Source organism: Lathamus discolor, chromosome 1 (genome assembly GCF_037157495.1).
Source record: "Lathamus discolor isolate bLatDis1 chromosome 1, bLatDis1.hap1, whole genome shotgun sequence".
Classification (NCBI taxonomy): Eukaryota; Metazoa; Chordata; class Aves; order Psittaciformes; family Psittacidae; genus Lathamus; species Lathamus discolor.
The window spans coordinates 33,400,138-33,413,047 of record NC_088884.1 but is presented as its reverse complement, the minus strand read 5'-3'; the positions used below and the strand labels follow the sequence as shown (position 1 = coordinate 33,413,047).

The 12,910-nt window shown below is 38.0% G+C and overlaps 1 protein-coding gene across 6 annotated transcripts in view; it reads left to right on the top strand.

Moving 5' to 3' along the window:
* The window catches only part of CACNA2D1 (calcium voltage-gated channel auxiliary subunit alpha2delta 1), a 392,282-nt gene that overhangs the window by 221,345 nt on the left and 158,027 nt on the right, over positions 1 to 12,910 (top strand). For all 6 annotated transcript variants that reach the window (XR_010610021.1, XM_065667215.1, XM_065667227.1 and 3 more), the window contains exon 6: positions 3,214 to 3,343. Coding sequence is in view for 5 of the 6 variants with exons in the window: in XM_065667215.1 (XP_065523287.1) it covers positions 3,214 to 3,343 (130 nt within the window). In the remaining variant the exon portion in view is untranslated. The remainder of the gene's footprint in view (positions 1 to 3,213; positions 3,344 to 12,910) is intronic.

Below are 12,910 nucleotides of genomic sequence, written 5' to 3'. Positions count from 1 at the left end.
AATAGTGCTAAAGGAAATAACAAGAGGAAAGAATACAACACCTCAAAACCAGCTGACCAATAACTCACCCCCACTCCCCCCAGCCGAGCACCGACTGATACCTCCTCCAACCCTGCAGTCCCAGCCCTTCCGGGTCACTCTCTGTTACATCCTGGGCATGCCATGCTGTGGTATGGAATACCTCTTTGGCTAGTTTGGGTCAGGTGTCCTGTCTCTGCTTCCTCCCGGCCTCCCCTCCTCCCTGGCAGAGCATGAGGCTCAGAAAGTCCTTGGCCAGACCAAACATTCGAGCTGCAACTGAAAACGTCGGCATTATCAGCACTGTTCCCAGGCCAAAAGATCAAAACACAGCACTGCACTAGCTCCTAAGAAGGAGAAAAATAACTGCTGCTGCTCAACCCAGGACAGAAGAATAACAGACAGATGTCATATGGTATGGAATATCCCTTTAGGTCAGTTTGGGTCAGCTGTCCTGGCTGTGTCCCTGTCGTGGTTTAAACCCAACCACAAACCTCATCCACTCACTCCCCCCCTTCTTGCCCTCCCCCTGCTCCTGGAGGGACGGAGGGGAGAATCGAAAAGAATGCAACTCCCACGGGTTGAGATAAGAACAGTTTAGTAACTAAGGTATAACACAGATCACTACTGCTACCACCAATAATAATAATGATAAAGGAAATAACAAGAGGAAAGAATACAACACCTCAGCACCGGCTAACTGATAACTCGCCCCACTCCCCCCAGCCGAGCACCGACCGATACCTCCTCCAACCCTGCAGTCCCTTCCCTTCCCGGGTCACTCCCCGTTACATCCTGGGCATGACGTGCTGTGGTATGGAATACCTCTTCGGCTAGTTTGGGTCAGGTGTCCTGTCTCTGCTTCCTCCCGGCCTCCCCTCCTCCCTGGCAGGGCATGAGGCTCAGAAAGTCCTTGGCCGGACCAAACATTCGAGCAGCAACTGAAAACATCGGTGTTATCAGCACTGTTCCCAGGCCAAAAGATCAAAACACAGCACTGCACTAGCTCCTAAGAAGGAGAAAAATGACTGCTGCTGCTCAACCCAGGACAGTCCCCTCCCAACCTCTAGCCCACCCTCAGCCTATTGGTGAGAATGTTGGAGAGACACTGATATTGTGAAGTGCACTGCTCAGCAGTAGCCAAGACACTGGTGTGCTATAAACACCTTTATAGCTACCAGTACAATATGAGGGCTGCTAAGAGCAAAATTAACTCCATCCGAGCCAGACCCTGGGATGTTTTTCCTTTCTGGTAGACTTAAGAGAGTGGAATACTGGATCAAAATATTTCAGGCTGTGTTGTACAATTATTTGTTGCTTTTCTAATCCACTTTTCAAAACCAAAAAATTATTCTCTTAGAAACATCTAAATGCAAAAGTATGATATTCAAAAGTCCTCTTCTGTAACAGAGGTCATCGTGTCCATTAGAACTAGTAATGAATATAGTACCGCACACAGAAAAGTAAAAAGCAACATGTAGTCTTAGGTGTTCCAAGAAAAATAATGGGGTTTAGGTAATTTACATATTTTAGCAATTTAGATTATTTCATACCATGATATACCTGGATTTTACCTGGTGATAGATTTGCTTTTGTAAAAATCATCCTTTCAGTATTAAGGGTTATGCTTCCCCTTCTGTCTCCTCCACCAGAGTGGACTTAAGTACTAAGTAACAAATTTAACTTCTTAGCATAAGATATAGTAGTTTTGGTGCATAAAGATAGTCAGAATTATTCTCCATCTTCTATTCTTCCAGAGGTTCATCTCACCTAATCCTACGGTTGTGTTGCAGTCTCCTACAGCCAGGCAACTCGCCCTAGGGCTAGCTTTATAGTCAATGGAAAGTAGGAGGTACTTCTAAGGTATGACTCATGTCTAATTAAGACAAGATGAACTGCACTCTAAAAATGCCCCTTTCTCTTCACTGACTATGAAGGCAGCCTGGGGTGATGAGCTCAACACTGCTATGTTGTTGAAATTAGTGGATGTCACTGGTTAGATGAGTTCTGCCCTTTGTGGATCCAAAGGAAACCACCTCCTTGAAACCTGTCTTAGACTGCTGCTTACTTTAGGCAATATATGATCCTATACCTAATAAAGTATTTGACTGTAGCTCTGTGTTGAGACAGATGGTAATGTGTAAAGAATAGCCTCAGCACACACACACTTGACTGACCAGAGAGGTGCTTCTTTGTCAGCGCTATTTCTTTAGCAGAGCACATTTTCAATAACCAATGACTCTGTAGTATTAAAAATATCCTAATAGTTGCATACAGTTGCTGGTCTGAGTAATCATTTGGTATCATAGTAGATTCACTGTTGCTTTAAGTGTCTGTCCCTACTCATGCCATGGGAACTCTTGCATGTTCCAGCTGCTTCTGAAGCAGGTAAAGACATTACCATTTCCCCTTTGTCTGGTCTTCATGACCTCCTTGGTTTTCATGTAATTTTTGTAACTGAGTTAGAAAAGCCTCTACTTTTAAAAGTAGAGGGTTTTTTACTAGTTAAAAACTAATCCAAATGACTAAGTGAATTGGAAGGAATCAAGAAGCTGGGGTGCAGACAGGTGAGCAAGGATGGCAACCCAAGGCAGGCAGGTGGAGGTGAGCGCCTGAGTGTCTGGGAACCTTTCTACCTAGGCAGCTGGGCAGGAGAGTAGGTGAGATTTCGTTGAGACTTAGTATTAAAACTAGTGAACAAAACCTGTTTCAGTCAGAAGTTCTAAGAATCCTTAATTTCCTTTCTTTGTCTGGATTTGGACCACTGTTTCTCAAAAATCCATTTATGAAATATATATATTAATGGTATCATTTTAAGATTTGCAATGCATTATCTGAAGGGAAAAGATACACATGATTTATATTTAAGATTTGGTACAAATTATTACACATAACAGAAAATAATGTATTTACCTTGCATTATTGGTGTAAAAATTCCATGCACTCACAGTGTTAGTCTGATATTTTTCTTTCGCAGCTCTTAATTTCACTGAGTTGCATTGGGTAATTCATACTTTAAAATATACACAAATATTTCTGGACGTGGAGCAAATAAGTATGTTTATGCACAAATGCAAAATGTTATCTACAAAAGAAAGGCCTTGAGCCTTTTATGTAAAAAGAAACAAATGTGAATGGAATTGTTTTTAGCATACTTTGTAATATTTTGCCCTTTACATGTCTTTCTTTAAAAAGCCTGAAAAGAATGACACTGAATCTGGCAGCCAGAGAATCAGACCAGTATTTGAAGAAGATCCTGTTTTCCGACGGCAAACATCTTACCAACATGCAGCAGTCCACATACCAACAGATATTTATGAAGGCTGTAAGTAGCATGTGAACAAAGTGATTTTATTTTAATACTAAGCTTATTATTCAGTAGTACTTCGGAGATGTGGTCTTCTAGGCATATGACTGATCTTATGAATAAGTAGGGAGCCATAGTTGAAGTTATCCGTTAGGATTGGATCTGAGATTCAAAAATTGAGCTAAAGGTTAAAACTCTTACATGTTCTGATTTTTTAATCCATTCTTTCTCTATGCTGTGTTCTCATTTAGTACAAACAGTTCTTGACAGCTCTTCTTTACATGGTTTTAGCTTTAGGCACAGATGGGTACTGAAAACATTTTTGAGTGTCCCAAAAGCATATGCAGTTCAGGCAAGTAACATGCCCTGCGAGATGGTAGTACTTATATTGCATGCAGTGCATTTCTAGAATTTCAGTGATGTGTTTTAGCAGAGAATTAGAACAAACTCTTTTTAAACTATGTCAAAAATTAATATATATATGCATTTACTGCTGAGGATTCTTTAATTGTGTTTCAAAATTAAGTATTTACGTTATCTCTGAGGGTGAAAATAACTTCCTTTTTCTGTACCCATCATCAAGAAAAAATCATTACCCAATGATAAGACTTTTCATCATTCCATATGGCTGTGTGCTTTTTAAATGGGGAAAGTAAACATAAATAGGATCTGTATTTTGAAGTTGGCGGGGGGTGGTGTGTGTATTATTTATTTATTTAGGGTCCTAATTTCAAGTATGCAGCCTTCCTCCTCTTTCAAAATCTCATCAAGTGGAAAGAGACCCTAATATGACCTGAGCTCTTTAAAATTCATGACCACAGTTGTCTGCAGCTTATATAAATGACACAGGGATGAAAATGGAAATGTCAATATGATGGGGGTAAGAATCATAGTAGCTCGTATTCTTATGTGGTGTGTTTGACTGACAGACCTGGAGGATTATTCTGGGATTTTGGCTTTAATAAGTGGTAAAGTGCACCTTAATTGCAGGATTACAGGGAATAGACAGGCCATTTCTTTTGCTTTTGTTTGAAGAGAATTGATACTTCACTCTTAAAATGTTATAAAAACTTGCCTTAAATTATTAGCATATTTTTAAACACCGTGTGAAGTTTGATATGTTTGTCATTATAACAGTAAGTAAAATGTTTGAAGTTATGTTGAATTTATACCATTTTAGATGGTATTCCTGTGTCTCTTAAAAGTACATGCTAGGTAATGTTGCTTTGCAAACCATTAACCTAAAAATTAAGACAGGCTATGACATCCGTAAGGAATATACAGCTTTAGTATCTGATAAAAATAGCAGAAATGTAAATCTTCCTGGGAGAGGTAACTGTAAGTGCAACATACATGGTTCGTAAGAAACTCATGATTCTTTGTGTGTGACTATCATATTATTTACTAGACACATGAAGCCTGCAAAATTACCAGGAAGACTAATTCTGCATCAGCAAAATCATCTTGCTGGGGGGCTGGGTAACATTTACAGATGGTGTTTTCAGAGATAACAGCTTGAGAATGTTTAAAAATTACAGATTTCATGGCAATAAACATAAAATTGTCACCAGGCTTTATTTTACATTAACAAAGTTCATGTGTCATCTGAAATACAACAAGCAATTAGAGTTTAGTTACATTTTCACAAGTAATATTATCTGCAAGCAATTTTTATAACTCTAGAAAAACAGATAAGGTAGCTTGAACCCTTTGCCATTTTACTTCCTGTTCACATGAGTTGACCTGTCACATCTTGACAGTGGCCACTATAGTAGGGAACAGTTGTACACTTCGAAAATAGTTTGCAATAAATCTGCAATTCCTTGTGTACATTGCAGTCTGCTAGGGAACATTTACAAAACAGATATTACAACAAATCCTTCTGAGAAACAGTGGATGAGACAGTTTACAACTTCTAGTGCTCGGAAGCCAATTTTTTATTTTTTTTTTTTTTTACTGAATTACATCTCGGAAGGATTTTCCCTTCTTATTGTATATTTTTGTAGAATGCCAAAAGAAACAAAGAATTGTTTTTTGGATCTCACAGAACAGGTTTCATTGAAAATATTTGACTTGTCAATGCTTCCTTGTGATTGGTTTTCACTTGCCTCTTGCAGCAGCAGGTTGCTGTCTCTAGGGGAGAGGGACAATTACAGTCAGCACCACACGCATTCCTAAATCTGATTATTTCACTTGGATCTGTTGATCACACTCTGTCGTGTTTGGGTTTTGTTTTGTTTTGTTATATGTTTTTTTTCTGTATGAAGCTGAGAATTTGAAAATCGGTGACTCTTAACCAATTTGTTATCCATGACAGTCATTCTTCCCTATTCAGGTTTCATTTTTATTGCAGTTATTATTTCATTTTTTTTAAATCTGAATCAAATTTCTGTCTCATGAAATGATAAATGTGTGGATCTGCCCTCTATTTAGCCCTTTGAAAGTGGTTTAGCCAGTAATTCTCTAATGATGCCTTACCTATTTCAACCTAATAAACTGTATGTGCTATGAAACAATGTTCTTTGACTTCCCACATACAAAGTGATTTGCTTATTTTAAAATACAGTGATGAGCTTCTTGTGGAGTAGACCCTTTTATTTCACTGTAGAAATACATGGTTCGTTATTACAAAATATCCATTCACTATATCCAGGTTATTGCTTTGTGGCTTACTAGACTGCAGAAAGAAATATTATGAAAGTTATTTTTGCTTTTCCCTGTATCTGGTACCAAAACCAAGTAGAGACAGGGAAAAGTCTAGGGAGTTAATTCATTTGCCTGTTTCTGAGAATTACAGGCCCACCACAGGAGAGCGCATTCCCAATAAAGTAGACCCAAATCAGGCTTTTAATTTAGTGTTTTCCGAGTCCCACTTAGAGTTTGAAATAAAATCAATCTGCTGATGAAAACAGAACAAACCCTCAGGTCATCCTTCTACTATATGCACTGGGAATTAGTAATGACTCTCCTATTAGTAATAACAGAAGTCTTATTTCTAAATTCCTGTTAAAACTGTACCGCTCTTGTCCTTAAGCAGAAGATGGGAACTGCACAAGGCAAGTGAGGTTAAATGCGTAGTCGATACCACCACACATTGCCCTTCCTGTCTGAGATGCATAAAGCACCATCTGCTGCAATGCTTGTTCTAGGTCTAAGTCTGTGCTGGTGCTACAGTTTTAGGAAAGGTGTTAGGCAAAGTGCACAGACAGGGATTGCTTTTTGTGCATGTGGTTAATCCTGATTTACTTCCTCTAAATCAGAAATTGAAATATTGCTTCCATTTGTTCCTACTTGGTCAGCGTTGAAGAGCTGATTAAAGTGTCGTGTTGACAATAATGTGTTGTGAATATGACAACATAACTTTGAATATACTTGGGCAATTACCAGCAAGAAAAAAAAAAGGCTTCTCCTGCTCAGAACCCAATAAACCAATGATAAATCGAGTTACAATTAGTTGGTGGTTCATATAGCTTAATAAAGTATGCATATTGTTTGTTCATGCTTTCCTTTTAGTGGGATTGCAGTCAAAATGTTGATGCTCCTTAAAAATAGTCTAAGATTTATTTCTTGATAGCAAGTTTGGTAGTAGACATCAATTTCACCTTTGTAGCAGAGCATTATATATGTAAATGTTCAGTTATCGATAAAGTATTTTGGCATAATAGTGCTAGTAATGGCAACCAAAACTTTTAGGAATAACTTGAAAAAATCTGTTTTGATACTGCAGTGATCTTGATCTTGACTTGGATATTATCTCCTTGGAATTTTTGTATTATTGAACTATTTCTTCATACCTTGGGTATTTGGCGCTATAAGCTTGAAAAGGAGAAATATTCTTTAAAAAGAAAGTTAGAAATGCTGGGAAATGAAACCATGGGGAAAAGAATATTCCAGCTCCAACCGCCTCCCCAATAAAAACCAGCTGCAAAAAATGCATCGCCATTTATTCAATTTATGCCGTTTATTATGTGTGGATAATAAATAAGATTTATTTAGGAATCAACATATTGATAAAGTGTTGTACAATCCAAGTAAATATTTTGGTGTGCTATATCAGCAGTCCTTAAAAGACTAAAGGAGCGCTAAATTTTTGTTGTGCTTTTTTGTACACAGTTTAAATACGAACAACAGACAAACAAGGCAGTTTTATTAATTAAATTGCTTGCTTCAAAATAAGTTTAATGTTATTGCTATATTTTGCAATATATATTTATATACATTTATATATATTTATATAATATATATATTATATATAATATACATAATATATATATTTCAGTTGAGAAACTGAAACTGTTCAGAACTGTTTTTCTCATGGTTTCTTCTAAGGAATAAATAGTGCAGTTTTACTACAGATGAGATTGAAAAATTGTTGTTTCAATTCTGGTGTTGTGTGTGTGTTCACAAATCTCAATTTGGAACCAGAAATTTGATTATATCATTATTACCTATTATGCAGATAGAATATAAGATACCTTTTTCTTCTAATTTCATTTTAAACTATTTACCACGATTTTAATCAGAGAGTTATTTGTGAAAACACGTAATGAGTGAAGTGAACCTTTAAGTGAATTTTCAGTGCCAGCCTATTTTAAATGCCAAGCTATGACTTGGGGTAAGAATAAAGCAAATGTTAGTTGCAGCTAGGTCCCTAAGAACTGCCTGCTTCGTTCAGTGTTGAACCTGGAAGGAAAATACTGATGCAGAAATTTAAGCAAATAACTGTAGGGTCAGTATCAGTTTTTATGTTCAGACAGTTATGATTCCTCTCCCCTTCCTCCCTTTTCCCCCACCAAGTAGCTTACTAAAGCTCTCTGAATGAAAATCTTTTCAATCAAGCAACAAAAAAGAAACACCTTTTCTAACCTGGTGAAAAAGCTTATTTCTGTCAGAGTTCAGAAGGCCAAACTTGAACAGTGTCCTCCATCATGAGGAGTTGTATTTTGGTATTGGGGTTATGTTAGTTTTATTGGATGAATGGTCTAGCATGTTTGCCCAAAATCAAGTTTACCATGACTTTTATCTTAAATTATCAAAATTTAACATAATAAGTTAGGGTAAGGAAAGGTACCAGGGTTAATTTATTCTGCCTTGGAAGACTGAATTGTTTAGGTACATGCTATTTTAAAGGTACCAGCTGTAGTAAGCTGGCAGTGTTCAGCTGGACACAGCCTTGGGTGACATGGTCTGGGGTGCCCATGGCAGGGGGTTAGAACTAGATGATTTTAAGGTCCTTTCCAACACTAACTATTTTATGATTCTATAGTTCTATGATTAATGTAGATTTAAAGTAATCTGCCTGAAAATGATGCAGCACAAAAATATTATAATGCGATATTCTCAAGCTGAATATTTGCAAATATATTTTGACCTAGAAAGTTTATCCAAGTTTAACTGATTATTAAATACAACAGAATTTGGATGGAAAAAGAAATTCTGGCAAATCTGAAATGGAACATACTTCTGATATAATTGTAGATACTCTTCCAGACTTGGATTGTCTTATCTTAAGCATTTTAAATAGAATTTTCAAATGTTTCTATAAAAAAAAAATTAAAAAAAGCAGAATTCCTGTTTTCAGAAGTAAATTTAGACCATAAATACTACAGGATTTCATAGAGATGTAACTTTCTCAGCACTAATTTCTACTGAAAGTGGGTCTTTGGAAATATTCTACCTCTGAACTTAGAGAAGTTTATTTGAAATTAATCAAGCATTAGCCATTCAAAAGCAATGTGGCTGATTTTATGTATTTGTATTTATCGGTATGGGCTCTAACTGAAAGATGGCTTTATGAGATTGCTGACACCTCTTAAGATTCCATGTTTTTTCTGGAATGCTGATTCTTTTTTTCTTTTTTTTTTTTTTTTTTTTTAATACCCTGTTGAAACATAAATTATTACCTAGATTTTTTTTTTTTTTTTAGGGGGGCAAAAGTTATACAGCATGGTAATTTGTGCCTAAAATACTTGGACTAGTGTTTGAATTCTACTAGGTTATTTGCCGTCCGTTATTTTGTATTTTGTGTATATACAGTTTTCTCAGCTAACACTTTGAGTACTTCTGCAGTATAGAACCACAAGTTCATCTGCATGGATCTCTGACATAATTCAGTCTTCCTAAATCCTAAAAGGATATCATCTACTGCTTGTTTAATATCTTTAATACCCTGTTGGTGTATATGAAACCAAAATATCATATCTGGTTAAACTGGTAATCACCAGTGGTTTAAACACAGCTGGTAACTCAGTACCACACAGCTGCTTATTCATACCTCCTTTTCCTCTTCCCCAGGTGGGATGAGGAGGAAAGTCAAAAGAATGTAAAACTTGTGGGCTGAGATAAGGACAGTTTAATAACCGAAGCACAATATAATACTAATAATGGAAATAACAAGGAGAGAGTTATAAAACTAAAAGGGGAAATGGGAAGAAAAAACAAAGAATAAACACAAGTTATGTACAATAAAATTGCTCATCGCCTGCTGACAGATACCCAGCCCACCCCAAGTAGTGATCAGTCTGTTCTGGGTAACTCCCCCAGTTTTTATACTGGGCATGATGTGCTGTGATATGGAATATCCCTTTGGCTAGATTGGGTCAGGTGTCCTGTCTCTGCTTCCTCTGGCTTCTCGTGACTCTCCTCACTGTCAGAGCGTGAGAGACTGAAAAGTCCTTTATCAGAGTAAGCACTGCTCAGCAACAACTAAAACTTCAGTGTGTTATCAGTGTTGTTCTGAGACTGAAGCCGAACCACAGTACTGCACCAGCTACTAGGAAGAAAAGTAACTCTATCCCAGCCAAAGCTAGGGCATTTTGGTTCTGGCTTCAACAAAATAGAAAAGCATTCAATTAAGAGATTTTCAAGACTTTTCTCTCCAGCGTACTTTGATTTTGAAAACTCAGGGTTTTAGGCAGAAGGTGCCAAAACACCCTTGTGTTCCTACATTTCTTTAACCATGTAACATCAATTTTCATAGTTTGTAATAAAATGTGTGAAAAATCATGGCTTGACTTCGTGAACGAAGATTTGGGAAGGGCTTTACCCGTGCTTACTACAAGCGCGCTGATGACTAAAAGGCCGATGTGGGATAGGTAAATCCGGTTTCAAAAAGCACAGCGAAAGGTCTCCTTGGGTGGTCTCCTTGGGTGGTATAGGTCGGACGAGATTCTTTCTACATTGTCTTTTCTCCTGGAGACTAGTTCTACGTGTGTTCTCAAAGGAGACAACGGCATTATGAGTGGTGTGTCTCCAAGTCACCCGATTGGAGGCCAAGGTGGACCTCTGATGGTAGGCAATATGGCCAAGGCTAAGGTATTGTTTTAGGAAGTCTTTATATCTCTTCTTTGGGACACTTCCCTTGTGGCAACCAGTGGCAAGTTCACCGTAAAATACAATCTTAGGGAAGTGATGATCCTTCATCCTAGAGACGTGCTCTGCCCAGCACAGCTGCAGTTTCAGCAATATGGCCTCGATACTGGTGACCCCTGCCTGTTCAAGGACAGTAACATTTGACACATAGTCCAATGAATGTTTAGAATTGTACGGAAGCAGCGCTAATGAAAACGTTGAGGAGTTGCAGGTGGTGACGGTAGATAACCCATAATTCTGACCCATATAAAAGAGTAGACAGTACAATGGCTCTGTAGACACTAATCTTTGTATTTTTCTTCAGGTGTTTATTGCACCAGACTCTTTTATAGAGTTTTCCGAAGGCTTTATATGTCTTTGCTATTCTGTTGTCTATCTCTTTGTTGATCGTGGCATCTGAGGAAATAATGCTTCCCAGATAGCTGAACTGCTGAACTGACTTCAGCTCTGACTCGCCAAAGGTAATGCAGGGATGATGATAATCTTCTTGTGGTGCAGGTTGGTAGAAAAGTACTGTTTTCTTCAAGCCGGCTTCCAGCCCAAAAAGCTCAGCCACCTCCACAAAGCAAGATGTTAAACACTGCAGAGCTGCTTCTGTCTGGGCAACCCAGGGTGGCATCGTCAGCAAAAAGCAGTTCACGGACAAGATGATTTAAGGTCTTAGTGTGGGCCTTCAGTCGCCTTAGGTTGAATAGGCTCCCATCAGCACAATATCAAATATAAATGCCATTTTGTTCATTGAGGTCTACCGTAGCCTTTTGGAGCATCATGCTGAAGAAGATTGTGAATAACATTGGTGTAAGAACACAACCTTGTTTCACACCATTGATTATTGGAAAGGGTTCAGAGAGTGCATCGCCATATCTGACTTGGCCTTGCTGATCCTCATGTAACAGAAAATCATTTTAAGGAACTTGGGGGGACAACCTAATTGTTCCAAGATCATCCACAGGCCTTTTCTGCTCACGGTGTCATAAGCTTTGGTGAGGTCAATGAAAGTTACATAGAACCCCTTATTCTGTTTTCTACGCTTTTCTTGCAGTTGTCTCAGAACAAATACCAAGTCTGTGGAACTTCTATTAGCTCTGAAACCACACTTTCAGGTAGAAATTCTTCTACGATAGCGGGTACTAATCTGTTCAATAGTATTCTTGAGAGAATTTTCCCAGCAATGGAGAGCAGAGTTATACTTTGGTCGCTTGAGCAGTCTGACTTTACACCTTTTTTTCTTATACAGAGTGATGGTGATGTGTGTGAAAAATAATTTTCTGGTAAGTTGTATGCTGTTTATCGTTATCATTCACTATAGTTGCCTTTCACTGCAGAATTCTTGACCATTAAATGTGCTTTGTATCCAGAATTATCTTGGACATTGCAGCAGGTCCTGAGACTCCGGCATCTGTTAGGCTGCTTGACTGAGTAATAAATGTTTAAGCTGTGCATACTGCCAAAATCTGTTTTGTAGGCCAGATGATTAGTTCTCCTCAGATCCCTTTCCACTCCTACGATATTTTCTCTCTTATGCACAGCTTGGAATAACAATTAGTATTGAATCCTCTTGTACCAAGAGGGGAAAGTTGGCTCTGCAGTAAGATTGGCCATGTTCTTCCAGTAAAATTATCCAACAGTGACATTTGCATTTTGCAATGCAGACTGCCAAGCATAGCACTGAATATAAGTAGATCTTTGTTATTTGACATATTATAAAAGGAGTCAATTTTAACAGAGATCTTCAGAGAGTGAGTGATTCTGGTGTGTGGAATTCTCCCTGGGTGGAAACAGGTGCAAAAATTCTTTATGTTATTAATCCAGCTTAGCTTTGCAAAATAGGCTGATATGGGGTGTCCAAGCTTTTTGTTGGTCCTCAAAGAAGGAAAAATGTCACCTCAATCCTTTGTTCAGCTACATCAGCTAAAAACCTGTCACTGTGAGGGATGGCAGCTGTGTTATCAGACCTGCTCTACAGAAAAGGATGAGCATCAGGAAGTTACATGGGCTTTTCTGTAAGCCTAAATTCCCAGCACATACAAGTCTTACAGGATTCACATGAACTCATGTATAATTACTTCTTCAAAACTGTTTCCAGACAACTAAAAGGGAGTGTGGGAAGAAATAGTTGTTATATTTGCAAACTCAGAGTAAAAATAAGTGTTTAGATGTGTTTCAGTATGTCAGACAAATGGATAGGATACGTTAAGATGACTACTGGGAAAA